Consider the following 18,791-nt stretch of genomic DNA (forward strand, 5'->3'; position numbering starts at 1 on the left):
GGAGAGAATAAAAAGGTTATAGAGAACAATATAAAAATACATGAAGGCAAAGAAGTGACGAGTACACAGACATATGGTTTCTTTGGCGTTCAGGACCATACCAGTGTGAGTAAAAGAATATTGTTGAATGTGGCAGGCATTGCTTCTTTGTTTATTTGTAACTGTCACTTCAAATATGTAATATCGAACTAGCGGAAGAAAGAATTGTATAATACAGATTATTGGAATGATCCTCCTTGCAGTTGGAAAATCTCCTCGAAGGGACGTGTGTCATGTGTGGTGGTCACGAAGAGAAAGAGAAAGAAGCAAGAGAGATCGGGAAGCAGTATTCACAGTCATAAGGATGTTTACTACGCCAGAAAGGAAGTATTCAGTCAGACTAAAAGACTAATGAGCTAAATTGCTCATTACTTTAAACAACTAATTATAATATTTAGTGATTAGGGTTGTTGTAGTAACTGCTGTAGTTCTTGCTTACACAAAAAAAGCATTGCAAAATAACACTTCAATAAAAAAAACCTAGCACTCGGCCGATCCCTTGCATTGGGTAAGAACCATGAGAAGAGGGGAAGAATAAGAACAAAGAAGGGCATAGTGACCAAGAAAGATAAAGAATTGTAGATACTTGTGGCGAGAAAAAGAATGAAATAAAAATAAAGAGAACAAACAAAGTAGGACATTTTTTTAGCACATGCCGAGTTTGTCAACAAGGAAAGACACCGCGTACAAGGCCAGCAGGCTTCTCGCAACCAATCGACCGTCCCCGATGACCGTTCCAGCAGATGGGGATGAACTTCATGGAGCCTTTCCCAACGTGGACTTGCGCAAATAAGTGGATTTTCGTAGCTACTGAGCAAAAAGTCTGCCCAAATCCAGTGCCACTGAGGTAGACAAGTTCTTTATAAAGAACATTGTCCTTCGACATGGCACCCCAAAGATTTTATCACCGACAGAGGAACGCGTCTACTCCCCACCCGACTGAGGCAGTCCTGAGATACAGCGACACAAGCCAACGCCATGCGACCACGTACCACTCAATAACCAAGGGCCTGGCCGAGCGTCTAAATAAGATCATCACTGATATGCTGACAATGTACATCAACGTCGAACACAAGATATGAGACACCATCCTTCCGTACGTGATCTTCGCGCACAATACGTCTGTGCATGAGGCGACAAACCTGACGGCATAAAAATTTATCTATGGAAGCAACCCGGCGACGACGCTCGACGCCAAACTTCTAAAGGTCACTGACGAAAAAAACCTCGAATTCCCAGTCTACGTTCAGCGTGATGAAAAAGCTCGTCAACTCTTCACGCCTGCGCATCAAGAATCAGCAGATGACTGACAGCTGCCATTAGAATCTTCGACGAATCTTTTTGAGATACCAGCCCTGTGACCGCATTTGGGTGTTGACGCCAATACGCTGACGTGGACTCAGTGAAAACCTTTTTCAGCGGTACTTCGCACCACACAAAGTAGTTCGATCAATCAATCAATCAATCAATGTTTCTTTATTAGCATCAGAAGTGTACATTGTGAGTAAGTATGTCTCAGCCGACTTGACTATGAGGTTATCTGCGATGCTATAACGAGCTGTCAACGGCGTCGTGCGCGACCTGAAGTAGTTCTTATCGTGCGCCTCAAGCCGTATCATGCGCAATGGAAAATATGAGGACTACTTCTTTTAATTGTACCTCCTTGCTTGTGCTTATTGTTTATTTACGTTCATTATTTGTGCAAGGATCAGGACAATCCCGTTTTTAGAGTGGTGCATGCCACACTCCTTCCTAAGGTTTTGTCATCTCCCTGTTACACTGTGCGTAATTCCCAGCACAAACTTCACCTGTAGTGTTCAAGAACCTTCATGGGTGAAAGAGATCATTTTAAGATTACGCACACTAAACGAATATTACTGATTATTCTGTATTCTACGTGGCCACTACTAATGGTGCAGGAAAATGTTATGGCAAATGTATAAATGGCGGTGTGCTCAGCGTTTGTCAGTTGATCGATGGTCGATGTTCTGTTCGATTGATTGATATGTGGCGTTTAACGTCCCAAAACAATGATATTATTATGAGAGACGCCTGTCATGTGGAAATTCTCACCACCTGGGAGTTCTTTAACGTGAATCTCAATCTGAGCACACGGGCCTACAGCATTTCCGCCTCTATCTAAAATGCAGTCGCCGCAGCCGACGCAGCCAGGATTCGATCCCGTGACCTGCGGGTCGGAAGCCGAATACCTTAGCCACTACACCACTGCATTGGGGCACGCTCTGTTCGCCACTGTCAGTATCAGTATGCATTGGTGTAATCTGACCATTTGTGTACCGGCCACAACTTCGGCCAAATAAACAGTTTAATTTTAGACGACCCATCTCTTTCTTCGTTTGCCTCATGACCACGGGACAATATCATGGCTGAAAAGAAACTTCGTAAAATAATAACAGTGAAAGACAAAACCTTGACCTAAAAATGATTGAAATTCTTGTATCTTATTCAGTATCAGGCCTCAAGAGTTAAGCAGCGCTCACTTACCCTTTTAAACAGCTCTTCGAAGTGTTTTTTCATGACATCTTCTGTTGGAATTTTTCCATTGGTGCTGACGTTAAGGTATTGGCCATTTGTTAGATTATGCAAAACGTGCACTGTGAGGTTGACAGGCTCTTGCATATCTTGGATCGGTTTGGCAGAAAAAATGGTAAAAGTGGTATATCAGCTTCTATAGGTAAAACACACTTTCCGAAATATCTACGTGCCAAAAGCGGAAATGCATTTAGACCCGCTGCGACCAAGTAGGAAAACCTCAATGTGTATTCCTTGCTTGTATCCCTTGTTTATTCAGAACACTGGTTTATTTTTAGAGCATTGATAATACGCGCCAATCCGAAGAGTTTGTGACCTACGATACCCATTGAGCAAACAACGGGCGAATGGGAGCATGAGAGGCAATGGGCGCATGCTTGTGGAAGACGACCACCGAATTTTACTCTTATGACTTCTGCCACGAGCTAACGACCAGTATATATGTGTATAATTAGCATAAGACAATGCGCACGTACCTTTATTCACTGAAAGGTAAATATTGATAAAAGAATTCGCAGTATCCACAAAGTAAATGATGATGAGTGAGGAAGCGCCCATTCGTCACTCCGTTTGTCTGTATGTCTGTCTATCTGTCCGTTAGTTCCTACACACAAGAGCGCGCATCAAACTGACGGACGCTCCGGCCAACTAATCATAATTCACTTCGTGGATATGCTGTGATTTTATTTTAACAGCCTAAAATTTCCCATTTAATTGTGAACTATGCGAAAACCACTAAGGCTACCGAGTCACGCTATTTCAAAGAAATATACACACAATACAATATAGGCAGCAATTCTTAAAACTAACTAGAGGTGGGTACTACAGCATTAAATACAAAGGAGGGTGCCACCCACACTCTAAGAAGCTTCGCCCCTAATGCAAACGTAGCTTTCACAGGAAGTGCAAAACTCAAGAGAACGCACAGCTGATGGCCACCTAGGTTGTCCTGGTTGTCACGGTTTTCCAGTGTTCCCCGATTTTCTACCCAGATTCCTTGGTTATTTATTTCTTGTTCTATTTCGGCTCAGTGTTTGATGTGTCTTGCTTTGTTTGTTCTGTTTATTTCTATTTATCTATTTCGCTCGCCCTATCCATCTACAATTCTTTCTTTTTCTTGGTCATTTTGCCCTTCTTCCACTGTATACTGTTTCTCTGTCTCTCTCACTTCTTTCCCTTCCTCTTCTTGACAGTATCCACACATGACACGCGTACCTGGGAGGAGATTTTAGTAAGGCAAGATGAGCCCTTCCGATAATTTTTTAATTATATAACTCTTACGTGCACTAGTTCATTATTTACTATTCGAAGGGTGAGTTACTACACAAATAGTTAATGCGTGCCGGATTAAAATATATTATTTTACTCGCAGTGGTATAGTCCTGAGCGCATTGGAAAACGTACGTCTGCGTATTCGTCACTTCTCTGTTTTCATACATTTTTATATTGCTTGATAGTCTTCTCTTATTACTTGATGCTTTGTCGTTTCTGGCTTCAATCTGTCCCCTCCTCTATGCACTCAAAACTGTCCCTCTCAGCCCCACTTCCACTTCATACATCCTTGCTAACTCTGCTCTTCACCTCAAGATCTTTTCTGTAGAGGCATTTCTCTCGCATTTGGCATGTTGCACCTGAGAAGACCCTGGTGCCGCTAAATGGCCGTTCGCTCGCCTCGTGAAGCAACATTTTCAGTGAAATGCAGCAAAGCTACGGTCAGGAGCACGTTTAGTGTCCACTTCTCCCGGTTTCGTATGCAAGCCATCAGTGTGTACATTTGCGTGTATGGCAAGGATTTCTTTTCGCGATTTGTATATATAGCCCTGGCACACTCGAAATGACTTTCCGGTGTTTTTTAGATCACTAATGTCCCCATTCGTGTTTTGACTTCCTTGTCAGCGTTAAAGCGAAATCCACGTATACCACGCACTGGGTTTTTTCCGTTAGCGAGCCTTTTCCTTATGCTCAAGTTCTTTGTTTGGTGTTCACGCACAATACAAATATTGTGCGAAGGCATTGAAATGAATAAAACGCTCAGTACAGACAGCACGCTTTCGCGTAAATTCTCGCAGCTGCCATGTAAGCGCGTCGTGAATGCATGAAATTTGAACAAGAAGTAGGGAGTTCATTAACCATGATGAAAAAAACGATGTGCGAAGGCTATGTAAAACAATGGTAAGTTCAGTGGAGTTCTTTTTCTAAAAAGAAAAGAAACAAAGTGCTGATGCTCGAGAAATAACTTGCGAGGGTAAAATAAAAGTAGAAGGATAAATACGAAGCTATGATAAAGCAAAAGCGCCGTTTTACAGCTCACTTATAAATGTAAACGTTCACGACATTATACAAGAATTTACGTTCTCACAATACAGCCTTCACTCTGTGTATCAAATGATCAATTACACGAAATTATTACTGTAAGTTATCAAACACCATTTTTTGTATTATTAAGATATGCCAGGACCCACGAAAACAACAGCAAGACAGTACTGAAAATTGGCTAGTCGGCAAAGCTCTTCTTTACAGTTTACACTGCTACCTGGTTGGCATGCCTGCTTCCTTGAACTGATATAGGGCATTCCAGTAAAGAACAAATGGCCGAGAAGACAGACACAAGAGAAAACATTTGGTTACTGCTTTCATTTCTTCTCTCCCCCCTCTTCTTACAATGCCTTAACAGACCTGACCTAGACAAAAACCACAACACAAGCTGCGAAACGAGATAATGGGTGTACCATGCTATGCAGCATGGTTTTGCGAACACTACGAAAACTGCTCAGTCAAATGTTCTCTGGAAGATTCCAGAAATGACTGGTAACATATGTGGGAGAACTCTCCCATGATTTGACCTATTTGGTCTCCAACACAGATAAAGCTACGAATCTGAGTTTCAGAGTGTCGGGATGAGTAATAGTTTGGTAATTTCTAGACTGACGGAGTACTATTGAAGAAAATATTCGTGGATCTGAGTCAGAACGAATTTGGATCAGGAAAGATTTGGTGATTGTAAGTTCGAGTGGCTCCAACGCTTAACATATATTTTTTGTGTTAGTCTGAGTTAACCAGAAATTTCTTCTGTTTCCTTTTTGGACAAGCTATATCAGCCTTACCTGCATTCAAGAGTATACCAATATCTACTCTACAAGTCTCAAATTCATATTGTCTATGCACTATTTTATTATTTATTAATCACAGGCGTGAACTGGACAGGGCATCAATACCCTAATATCCCCCTTCCCGCCATGTCTTCCACCAAATTTTGTCATTAATATATCTCGTATGAGTCATCTCTTTCAAGAACAAAGTTTTTACTGCATTGAAAACCTTCGTAATTCAGATGTACTATGTCAAAAGGCGTCAATAATAGCACAAATTACGCGAGATATTCATTTTAAAGACCATTGACATCATCGTCAGAAAAGCTCATAGGCTTTCATTGATTGATATGGGGGGTTTCACGTCCCAAAACCACCATATGATTATGAGAGACGCCGTAGTGGAGGGCTCCGGAAATTTCGACCACCTGGGGTTCTTTAACTTGCGCCCAAATCTGAGCACACTGGCCTACAACATTTCCGGCTCCATCGGAAATGCAGCCGCCGCAGCCGGGATTCGAACCGAAGCTCATAGGCTAATGAACTTATAGTTGACTCATACAGAGTCACTCAGACTATGATCGAGTTTTAAGACTAAGCTTGTCTCAGTGAGTTCAAGTGAGCGACAATTGTGTGAGTTCGCGACCAAGTGAATATAATTGAGAAATGTGTTAGTGAATCCGAGTCTGAGTAAGTACAATTGAGGAGCGTCTTGGTGAGTCTGAATCCGAGTAAGACCTAAGCACAAAATATATTTCTTGAGTCAGTCGGAGTGAGCTCCGCAGTTTTTGCCTACATATAGTTCCCCATTCATAAGCTCAAGCTTGTGTTGCATAAGTGCTTGGTCGTGTTAGCTGATTTCGGCAAATGATATGAACTGTTGGCTGACTGTATACTTGCTGTCCAATAAATTAAAGTGGTTTTTTTGCTGATTCGCCCTGGCCTATGCTTTTGCGGTGTGCCATTTTTCGCCAATGTTCACAAGTCATTTATACTGTCGTCTTCAATAAGATAGTCTTGGCTGTCTCGTGTGCGGAACCTTATAATAGGTTTCAAGTACACTTATATAGGCATATCACCCATATTTTATGAGTTTACGAACCTGCATGAATGTCACGACGAATGCTGCCTAGGATTGAGAGGTCAGGGCTAGACGGATTTAACCTCTTCAAGGTAAAATCGATGTCAATGGTCGTTCAAGGCCAAGATTTCATCAGAGTACAAGCGTATTTCAATAGGTAAAATTTGGACTACTTAACTAGCCTCATGGAAACAGCTACATTTTTCAAATTAAAACGTTAATACTTGTCATGACGCTTGAATTAAAATTAAACATGGCCTACATATGGCTTTGCCCACTAAAACCGCACAGACAGATTATATCAGGTTTTATATCAGTATAACTATCAGATTATATCAGTATAACTGCTTCTATGATATTGATTTTTACAACTTGAGCAACCTCACTGAACTCCATCATTCTTGTACACTCACTGCACTAAAAATGTCACGTGCACTATAATGTATATTGCTATGCATATAACCTTTCCACGCTCTTTCAAAAGCTGTAATCAGATACAAGGCGATAAAAAGGCTTGTATTGTCGACAACAAAAAATGTTTATATAAGGAAGCACACAATGCATGTTGCATAGCACCTTAAATCTCCATAGATTAGTTTTGAAGCGTTTAACATTAAAGTCATCTACGTGAAACAAACGTCTCTATCCGAACATCCTGTGGACCAAACGCGAAACGCTTGTAGATTTTTTTTTACATTTCTTGTGCTAGTCATATACACAGCATTAACAGATTAACGTATAGGAACTGATGCTTACCATTGACGTGTATATATGTGCCACTGTACTGTACACCACACAGGAAATAAATAACGTGGATCAGATTAAACATCGTTCGCTAGATGTGCGATATAAGAAATGATGAATGGGGTGCGTTAATGCCTATATCTTGTGGTTCCCATGGGTCAATGATTTTAGTTTCCTCAAATGTCGGCTACTAAGCAAGAATAATGCGGTCGTTAAAGGTCCGAGTACATGCTCTGGTATTTCTGATTCATACGCTTTCTTAATATCCCTTTATTATCACTTTAATTCTGCTACATATTTAAACGTCCTCGTTATATTTAGCATGAAACAGAGTAAAAGTTTATTATCTGAAAGGCCAAGACAAAATAATTATGATTGTCCTATAGTGCAGCACTAATATTTAAAATAAGAATAGTAGTAATAATAATAATATTCAGATGCCCAGGGTTTTACACTCCGCAACCATGATATTGCCACGTTCCATTTCCCAAGTTTTTGTTATCGTCCGAAAACACCCCACGATTCTCAGCGCAAACCGCACCTGCAGTTTTCTAGAAGGTTCCGGACTGTAGTAGATCATTTCGATAAGATCAGGCCCACTGTGCGAACGGTACAGATTGTTCTGGAAGCTACGCCACCGCCAGCGATAACGCTAGAACATTCGACGGCAAGAGTATAAATGCCGACGCGCTTCGCCGCTTGTCAGTAGTTGATCGAAGGCCGACGCTCCGTTCGCCGCTATCAGTCCGAGACTGCTGCTGTAATTGGACTTTCAGTTTACCGGGCACAGGTTCGCCCAAATAAACAGTTAAATCCTAACACGAAGTCTCCTGTCTTCGGCCACGTCACGACCCCGTGACATCTGGTGGAGGTGCTGCTTTGTTCATGTACCGGACGCCCCCGTCAAGCCGTGAACCCAGCCCACGTCGCGGAGGAGACACCGACACCAACCAGGAGCAGCGAACAAGCCGCCGACAGCAAGGGCTACCACCGGAGTACGGCCTTCTACCAGACAAGGCGCGGAAGACGAAGGCCATGACCGCGACTGCAGCGACAATGACAACCGCAGCGTCCCAGCCCACGATGGTCATGCATCAACCCAGGGAACCACCAATTTTCCATGGGTCATCGTTCGAAGACCCGGAGTCCTGGCTGGAGACATACGACCGTGTGGCCGCCCTCAACCACTGGGACCATGACGAAAAGCTGCGTCGTGTGTTCTTCTATTTGGAAGACACCGCAAGGACTTGGCTTGAAAATCGGGAGTCCACGCTCCGAACGTGGGATGTTTTCTGCGGCGCATTCCTTCAAACGTTCGCGAGCGTCGCTCGCAAAGAGAGGGCCGCTGCTTTATTAGAGACTCGGGTTCAGCTACCAAATGAAAATGTCGCCATTTTCACAGAAGAAATGACCCGACTATTCCGTCACGCTGATCCAGACATGCCTGAGGAGAAAAAAGTTCGTTTCCTCATGCGAGGGGTCAAACAGGAGCTCTTCGCGGGACTGATGAGAAACCCACCGATAACCGTCCAAGAATTTGTAGCAGAAACGACCACTATCGAAAAGACCCTGGACATGCGCACCAGACAGTATAATCGTCGCCTGACTGCAGACTGCGCTGCTGCTCAAGCCAGTAACTCCGGAGACCTGCGTGAAACGATCCGAGCGATCGTGCGGGAAGAGCTGCGCAAGCTGTTGCCTTCGGCCCAGCCTCAAGTGGATTCAATTACCGACATTGTGCGAGAAGAAGTTCGGCAATCGCTTCGAATTCCCCACGCACCGCTGCCCGAGCCGGAAGCTATGAGCTACGCCGCTGCACTGCGCCACAACGCTCCTCCCCGTCCACACCAAAACGCCGCCCCATCGCACTTCCGTCGACAGACGCCACCGCCGCCACCACCCCCACCGACGTCATACCGTTCGCCAGCAGCCCAGCGCAGTGCACCGAGAAAGACTGACGTCTGGCGCACCCCTGACCATCGCCCGCTCTGCTACCACTGCGGCGAGGCCGGACACACATACCGCCGTTGCCAGTACCGACAGATGGGACTGCTTGGCTTCGCCGTCAATGCACCGCGTCCACAGCCAGGAGAACGACCACGTGACATCGCCGACTACCTGACAGGAACTCGGTGGACACCACGAAGCCCTTCGCGTTCGCCGTCGCCCAGCCGCCGCACGTCACCGCACCACCGGCAGTACTCTGGCCCAACGCGGGGCCGGTCTCCTAGCCCGTATCCGGGAAACTAAGGGCAGCAACCGGTGGAGGTGCGGTTGCTGTGCGACGAACTACCGAAGATCCTCCGACGACGACGACGCCGCGACGGAGCTTTCCGAACACAACGCCAGCCAGGCAAAGCCCTGACGGCGAAAGCTCATTTACCGAAGGTGGCCTGACGACGCAGCATGGAAGCAGCGGAACAAGCCGACGCAGCCGTGACCCGACGCCACGCCCTAACTGTAATGCGAGACGGCGAACTAGCGACCTCGACGTTCTTATCGACGGCCACAGTGTGACTGCTCTCGTCGATACTGGAGCCGACTATTCTGTCATCAGTGGGTCGTTCGCCGCGAAGTTAAAGAAAGTTAGGACAGCTTGGAAAGGCCCTGAAATCCGCACAGCCGGAGGTCATCTCGTAACGCCTGCAGGAATCTGCACAGCGAGAGTCACCATTAACGGCCGTATTTATTCTACAGACTTCATAGTCCTACAGCGTTGCTCGAGAGATGTCATTCTTGGCATGGACTTCTTATGCCTCCATGGTGCTGCCATCAACCTAAAAACAAAGTCGATAACGTTATCCACAGAAGAAGCACTGCCGCCGCGCACGCCGTCTGGACACCATGCCTTGAATGTGCTGGAAGAACAAGTCACCATTCCGCCTCGCTCAGGCGTCATTATTTCAGTCGGCGCTCCTGAATCACCTGACTTCAAAGGCGTCGTTGAAGGCAGTCAGCATCTGTTGGTCACCCGAAATATTTGCGTCGCAAGAGGAATTGCAGAGCTGCGGGGAGGCAAAGCAACGGTTTTGCTCACGAATTTCAGCAATGAGTACAAACATGTGAACAAAGGAACAACGGTCGCATACATCGAAGAAATTGTCGAAGCCACCAGTGCTTTCGCCCTCGCCGATTCTGCGGAACCTGCTCAGAGGAACCAAGCCCCTCCCATAGCTTTCGACGTCAATCCCAGACTTCCGAACGATAAGCAAAAACAGCTCAAGGCCCTGCTCCTGCAATACGAAGATTGCTTTTCGTCGTCATCGAAAATTCGGCAGACCCCAATCACGAAACATCGCATCATAACCGAAGAAAATGCCAGACCACTCCGTCAGAGTCCGTACAGGGTTTCGACGCGAGAACGTGAGGCCATGAAGAGACAAGTTGATGAAATGCTGCGGGATGGCATTATCCAGCCGTCCAAGAGTCCATGGGCATCCCCCGTGGTGTTAGTGAAGAAAAAGGATGGGACCCTACGTTTCTGCGTCGATTATCGCCGCCTGAACAAAATCACAAGAAAGGACGTGTATCCCCTCCCACGAATAGACGACGCACTTGATCGGCTCCATAATGCCAAGTACTTTTCGTCAATGGACCTTAAGACTGGCTATTGGCAAATCGAAGTCGACGAAAGAGACCGAGAGAAGACGGCGTTCATAACACCGGACGGCCTCTTCGAGTTTAAGGTGATGCCCTTCGGCCTTTGCTCAGCGCCTGCAACGTTTCAACGCGTTATGGATACAGTACTGGCAGGATTGAAGTGGCAGACTTGCCTTGTGTACTTGGACGACGTCGTCGTGTTTTCCTCGAGTTTCGACGAGCATCTTCGGCGCCTTGAAGCTGTACTTCAAGCCATCAAGACTTCCGGACTCACACTGAAGCCAGAAAAGTGCAGATTTGCGTATGAGGAGCTCTTGTTTCTGGGGCACGTTATCAGCAAGTCTGGAGTTCGTCCCGATCCACGGAAAACAGCCGCCATCGCCGACTTCCCGCCGCCCACTGACAAGAAAGCCGTGCGCCGATTTCTGGGCCTGTGTGCCTATTATAGGCGGTTCGTGAAAAACTTCGCCCGCATCGCCGATCCTCTCACTAACCTTACCAAGGCCGACGTGGAGATTAAGTGGGAAACGCCGCAGGAACACGCTTTCCAGGAGCTTAAACATCGCCTCCAGACGCCTCCGTTACTTGCCCATTTCGACGAATTCGCCGATACAGAAATACATACTGACGCAAGCAGCGTAGGTCTTGGCGCCGTTCTTGTGCAGAGGGCTGACGGACTTGAAAGGGTTATTAGTTACGCCAGCCGATCGCTATCCAAAGCAGAAGCAAATTATTCCACAACAGAAAAGGAGTGCCTCGCCATCATCTGGGCTACGTCGAAATTTCGCCCCTACCTCTACGGCAGGCCCTTCAAAGTTGTGAGCGACCACCACGCATTGTGTTGGCTAGCCACCTTGAAGGACCCCTCAGGTCGCCTCGCACGATGGAGCCTGAGACTTCAAGAATATGACATTACTGTCATTTACAAGTCCGGCAAAAAACACTCCGACGCCGACTGTCTCTCTCGTGCGCCTGTCGACCAACCGCTACCCGACGACCCGGATGACGACTACTTCTTAGGAACGATAACTACCGACGACTTCGCTGAACGACAGAGGGCCGACCCGGAACTTAAGGCCCTAATAGAATACCTCGAAGGCAGGACCGCCGAAGTCCCGAAGATATTCAAGCGCGCACTTGCGTCGTTCTTTCTACGAAACGGTCTTCTACAAAAGAAAAACTTTTCACCGCTTCGAGCTAAGTACCTTCTTGTGGTGCCTTCAGCTCTGCGACCAGAACTCCTGCAGGCCCTTCACGACGATCCGACGGCAGGGCACCTCGGTGTTTCTCGCACGCTCGCGAGGATACAAGAAAGGTACTACTGGCCACGTCTTACCACCGACGTCACTCGTTATGTGAGAACATGCCGGGACTGTCAGCGACGCAAGACACCGCCGACAAGGCCAGCGGGACTTCTGCAGCCAATTGATCCACCTTGCCGACCTTTCCAGCAGATTGGTATGGACCTACTGGGGCCGTTCCCGACGTCGACTCTCGGAAACAAGTGGATCGTGGTAGCTACCGACTACCTCACCCGCTACGCCGAGACAAAAGCCCTGCCAAAAGGCAGTGCATCCGAAGTAGCTAAATTCTTCGTCGAAAATATCGTTCTACGTCATGGCGCCCCAGAGGTCCTTATCACCGACAGAGGAACGGCATTCACTGCCGACTTAACTCAAGCAATCTTGGCATACAGCCAAACAAACCACCGCCGGACGACAGCGTACCACCCACAGACCAACGGCCTCACCGAGCGGCTTAACAAGACGATCGCCGACATGCTGTCAATGTACGTCGATGTCGAACACAAGACGTGGGACGCCATTCTTCCGTATGTGACCTTCGCATACAACACGGCGGTGCAGGAGACGACGCAGATATCGCCATACAAATTGGTCTACGGAAGGAGCCCGGCAACGACGCTCGATGCCATGTTACCCAACGTCACCGACGAAGAAAACCTCGATGTGAGCGAGTACCTTCAACGCGCCGAAGAAGCCCGACAACTTGCGCGTCTCCGTATCAAGAATCAACAAACGACCGACAGCCACCGTTACAACCTACGACGACGCTTCGTGGAATACCAGCCCGGTGAACGTGTTTGGGTGTGGACGCCGATACGCCGACGTGGACTAAGTGAAAAGCTTCTGCGACGGTGGTTCGACGGCTCGGCCCACTTTATTACGAGGTTGTCCCCGATGGCATCACGAACTCTCAACGACGCCGATCGCGACCTGAAGTCGTCCATGTCGCGCGCCTCAAGCCGTTTCATGCGCGTTAACAAACTGAAGTAGTGTTTTTTTGTATTATTGTTGTATCGTAATTTATTCATTGTACTTTCTTGCATTATTATTGTACTTTCATCTTTAGTTAGAGCATCGGGACGATGCCTTTTTTCAGAGGAAGGCAATGCCACGTTCCATTTCCCAAGTTTTTGTTATCGTCCGAAAACACCGCACGATTCTCAGCGCAAACCGCACCTGCAGTTTTCTAGAAGGTTCCGGACTGTAGTAGATCATTTCGATAAGATCAGGCCCACTGTGCGAACGGTACAGATTGTTCTGGAAGCTACGCCACCGCCAGCGATAACGCTAGAACATTCGACGGCAAGAGTATAAATGCCGACGCGCTTCGCCGCTTGTCAGTAGTTGATCGAAGGCCGACGCTCCGTTCGCCGCTATCAGTCCGAGACTGCTGCTGTAATTGGACTTTCAGTTTACCGGGCACAGGTTCGCCCAAATAAACAGTTAAATCCTAACACGAAGTCTCCTGTCTTCGGCCACGTCACGACCCCGTGACAATATAATCATGATGTGGGCCGTAGTGAATGGTTCCGGAGAATTTGACCAACTAGATTTCACTAACGCGCAGTGACATTTCACAGTACGAGGTCTTCTAGAGCTTCGCCTCCATTTATTTGTGACTGGCACTGCCGAGATTGTACCAGCCACCTTCGAGTCAGCAGCTGAGCGACACCGTGGCTACACCACAGTGGGGATTGACCCATAGAAGCAGATATGCTCACTGTGCTCGTATGAGGCATATTCCAATTGGTTACATCAACTGGTATGTTCTTAATCACTGCGATCAAGCAGCGAGGCTTCTTAGACTCCTCGACAGCGAACTGTTTGCGGTTTTGTAAAGCGGTACACGCTTGAACACAGTCCCACAACAAAGCGGCACTGATCGGTGGCCAAGTGCTTTCCGAGTGTGATTGAGTCACCTAATAAAAGCGTGTACTAGGCTCAATGTCACGCTACACCAAACGCGCGCTCTAGAAGATAACCGGGGATGTTTTTTGTGATATAAGTCCCCTTCCGCGATTACTTCATACGGCTTACCGTAGGCAATCAGTCATACCAGCGCGTTAGTCGGTTGTCGTCACTTCGCATTCGTTTTAGAGGCGAAGCTCTTTAGGGCGTGGGCTGAGCGTCGTATCGTATGTACCCACCTCTAGTTAGTTCTTAAAGTGGCCATAGAGGGCGGAACTTGTATGTTTAATGAATTGCATATACGCTGAGAAATGCATTTGTGTGATACTAGAGGGCGTTACTTGTAGTATGATAAATAATGAAAGGTGAGTTTTACGAAAACAGCAATGACGTCACACGTACGGAAGGGAAGAGACGGCGGCACGACAATGATCACGTGTTCTTCAGCGGCGCCGTATGCCAGATGGCGCTCTATAGTTTAATAAACGCGCCGTTCTGGCACGCGCGCGGTCAGAGGTTCAGCAGATGGACAAGGCTGATGAGTGGCGTGCGCGCAAGGCGGTGGCAGCTTGTTCTCGAACAAGGAGTCGCGATGTGCGGGCGTGCGAGGCAAAAGTATGCTGGGTGCCGAGTGGTGGTGCCGACATGATCCCGATGTACGAGTGCAGGAGGCCTAAGCGGTGCGGCAGCAGTGCCAGGCCACACGAGAAGCTTTACCTGGCACCCAATCTTTCGATCGAAGATGTAAAAGGGGTAGTAGACCAGGGCATGCGCATATACGACAGGTCGAGACCGTTCCTGCTCGTTGGCGACTTTAACGCCGACGTATCAAACCCGAACAAACATTGGTTGATGCAATACATGACGAGCAGGTATGCGCTCAGGTGCATCTCCTTTGATTAACCCGATCACAAGATGACCATCAGCGGAATGTGCATCGACGTCATGTTTACAAAGTTTGACCTACAACTAGTGCAAGAACAGCTTTTGGTAGATTTCACCGACAATAAGGTGGTCATTATGGAGGCAAAACAAAAACCGGAAGTAGTAAATGACATTGTTTAATAAACATTGTTTTATGAAATTTTACTCAAGAGTTTCATATGAGGTGTGGGGCAAGGTATCTTTAATATCAAGAGCTTCGCCCCATTATTCTCCATTAACCCCGCGGATATGCCGTCATTTTTTTATTACTCGCAATGTCATCGGCGCAATCGCGTGGAAGTCAGAACAACTGATCGGCTGAGCACCGCACTTATCAATATGGTGAGGAAAGGTTCACGTCACATTGTGGCATCTGTCAGTTCAGCGGTGCAGTAAAAGTTTGCGGCACAGAGTGTTATATCCGTACCCAGTTAGTACACACTAACCGGTCACCTACGTTTCAATCGTTAGTGCGCTTAATGCGGGTATGCAATGACAACGTTTGACAGTATATTTCTCAAGTATACACAATTGTATTTTTATGTTTATTTATTGTATCTTTATTTGGGTGTATCTCACATTGTCACTCATAGAAAACGCGCCTTTTATTGCTCACAACCAAAAAAAAAAGCACAACAGCACCTACGCCACCTCCAACACTAAAATTTCCGTGAAGCGAGTTCTTTGATTCTATCGCGTTAAAAGGTCGCACATCGTGCGTATGCTCGACGTGTCAGTGAACATTTCAAAGGTTGTCGAAGGGTGCGACTCAAGCACGCTGCACGTAAAGTCCTCAGGACTTTAGTTTAAGCGCGCAGATAGGTGCCATCAGGTGGTAGGGGGGAATGAAATGGTTCCGAAAGTGAAGTGCATCAACGCCTCTATGTGAATGATATCTGGAGTTTTACAAGCCAAAATAACAATACTAATGTTAGGCCTCCCGTAGTGAAAGGGTAAAAAAATTGAGCAGAGTTGGCCTTTCTTTCAGTGCACTAAAAATACACAGTCTGCAGCACTCTGCCATGCTACCTACACTAAAATATAACGGCCGCGTCCGGGGCTTCAAGCGCTACCTAAGGATTAGAAGCCGAACACTGCAATCATTGATCCACCACGCCAGAATAGCGCTGTTATTTGAATTCATTTAGAGTCTGTGAAGCAGCTGTTAACTGAACCTATTTTCAGAAAGAATATTTAACGGATATGCAATGCTAAAGAAAGTTGTTTAAAAATTCAAAGCTTTGCCGCATAGGCGAAGAAACACATGCGACAACAACCAATCGGAATGCCACGTCAAGAATGGCAAGCAGAACTAAACGTGCCCCACGTTGCTCACGCGCGAAAGACGCACAAAACGTTCGCACAAGTGCAGATGAAGGCGAATCAGTGTCCTGGTTGTTGGTTTGCTGTATCTAAAAAGCGCGCTGTTTTCGCGATCGGAGACTGTGCAACGAGTGCAGTGACATTTGTGCGCCCGGTAACTACAATAGAAGCGTTCCGGTGAAAGCGCGAGGCGTACGATTCTCTTCACCGCGGGATAAGTGCGCACACATGCGTGAACATATACGCTCTCCACGGCGCAAAGTGCGCGTGAGAGATGAACGCTTGAGCGCGCGTCGTTTTGTAGTGACAATCTGGAGACGCGCACTTATTCCGTCATCTCGCTGGTAATGCTGAAAACACAGTAGTTCCCCCGAGATCGACATCCCCAGCGGTAAGTGGTAGAAATAAATGTCTTTCTCTTTCAACACTGAAAGAGGGGCTCGTGGCGCTTTGGCACTCACGCACTCACAAGCAAGAAGTCGGACATTCGATTCACCGCACCAGGGTGTTTTTCGGTTTTTCGGTATTATTTTTTTCTTTCTTGCGTTTTCATACATATAAACACATGTACATGTACATATATATATATATATATATATATATATATACGGTGAATGACGGTTGTGGCTGACCCCAGCGATAAAATTCAGCCGAGAGTGTCCATATAGCTGCAATTGCAATAAAAACACCAGAAAAATAAGCGTCGCAGAATTCGAGGAAGCGCCACTACCACGAGCAGCGGGTGCCCAGTTGTAAAACGTAAATTAACAAGGGCAAATAAGATTTAAAAAGAAGGAAAGAAATATAAAAAGTAAGCGAGGCAGTGTGAGAGAACGGGGCAGAAAACACAGAGAAAGAAAGGGAAAAATTCCCAGAGCGAAAAAATTGATAGGGAGGATGAGCAAGAAAAAGATAGACAGAATAGGGGTAACTAAAACACGGTAAAATTAAGAGAGATAAACGGACAGACAGAAAAAAAGCCGCTATAGATAGAGAAAGATAAACGGAAGAAAGCGATAGGTCTAAAACGTCAGATAGAGAGATGAAAGTAATACCAAAATACCGGTATAAAAAGGGGATCGAAGACACTGAGAGACCCAGAAGTACAAAGAAAAAAAGATTAAAAAATTAACCGAATTAATGAAGGCCACTCAGCTTCACTTTCTTTTTCAGGCTTTGGACCACTTGGTTAATCACCAAGTAGCCGCATATTCATCTTTTATTAACAACACCAGTGCAAAACTGTCCTTATTTTTTCTCTGAAATCTTTTGAAGCAGTCGTGTGGCTGCAAGATCGAAAACCTACCTACCTTGTAGACGGCGTAAGAAAAATTTTGGCTTGGCCTTAAAGTTTTGACAATTTACAAATCCCTAAATTTAACGTCAACGGAAAACATTGAGTTTTCCCTGAGGACAAGCAACGTCAATGCCAATCGCATAATTTCTGCGGAACTAGTGTTCTAAACCGACGCGTTAAAATAGTGACATATCTCAGCCAAGAAAGAGCACATACGCAGAGCAATAATACACACAATTACATGGCAGGCAGCTCGTGTTTCTTCACTTTGTGTATATGCGCTATTTCGCGGCTCAAATATGTCGTTAGGCAAGTATTAACTAGGCCAAAAAAGAGTTTTCTTGAAGCAGCGTTCAAATTGCAGATAATGAAAGACACTTCACCTCATTAAAGCTCACTTGCAGCTTGCACGTTTGGTGCAAAGGTGAAAACAATGATATTAATGGCTTTTCTAAGACTAAAACGCAGCTTCACTTCAGTGCTTTGAAATAACTTAAGCACCACAAGGGTCTATTGTAGGTTAACATGACGAAACGGGAATGCCATATCGTACCTGTTGTAGGTCCTTTGCCTTTTTCTCCACAAATTTTTTTGCAGTCTCTGCAAAAATATTGATGGCATAAGAAAACTACACGTTGAAGTGATAGAGAGATAATGCTTTCTACAGTAAGTTTTGTTTGTGTTGTTCGGGCCCAATCCATAAAACCTAGGCATCTTTTTTTGTATTCGATTGTGTATCAAGCAGCCAAGCAAAAAGTTTAGGCACTGTTTTGTTGAATACGAGAATGAATTTCACATCATTTACTTTACACTTTTATGGCTGTTTTAACACGAAAGTGCTTTATGCAGGGCTGCAACAAGGTTCTGCTTAGGTATTTATGTCACGGATATCACGCAGTAAAATATATACTTAGACATTGCACAGAAGA

General features: G+C 46.1%; 1 protein-coding gene and 1 long non-coding RNA gene across 4 annotated transcripts in view; one reads left to right on the plus strand and one right to left on the minus strand.

Moving 5' to 3' along the window:
- LOC142768916 (uncharacterized) overlaps positions 1-943 on the plus strand; it is a 32,968-nt gene extending 32,025 nt beyond the window's left edge. The window contains exon 3 of the long non-coding RNA XR_012885546.1: positions 243-943. This is a non-coding gene — a long non-coding RNA (uncharacterized LOC142768916). The remainder of the gene's footprint in view (positions 1-242) is intronic.
- Positions 1-18,791, minus strand: part of LOC142768915 (uncharacterized) — a 105,009-nt gene that overhangs the window by 35,060 nt on the left and 51,158 nt on the right. For all 3 annotated transcript variants that reach the window (XR_012885545.1, XM_075871467.1, XM_075871466.1), the window contains exons 8-9: positions 18,416-18,462; positions 2,545-2,681 (exon numbers count right to left, since the gene is read on the minus strand). Coding sequence is in view for 2 of the 3 variants with exons in the window: in XM_075871467.1 (XP_075727582.1) it covers positions 2,545-2,681; positions 18,416-18,462 (184 nt within the window). In the remaining variant the exon portion in view is untranslated. The remainder of the gene's footprint in view (positions 1-2,544; positions 2,682-18,415; positions 18,463-18,791) is intronic.

The sequence above is a fragment of the Rhipicephalus microplus genome, chromosome 8 (assembly GCF_043290135.1).
Source record: "Rhipicephalus microplus isolate Deutch F79 chromosome 8, USDA_Rmic, whole genome shotgun sequence".
In the NCBI taxonomy this organism is placed as follows: Eukaryota; Metazoa; Arthropoda; class Arachnida; order Ixodida; family Ixodidae; genus Rhipicephalus; species Rhipicephalus microplus.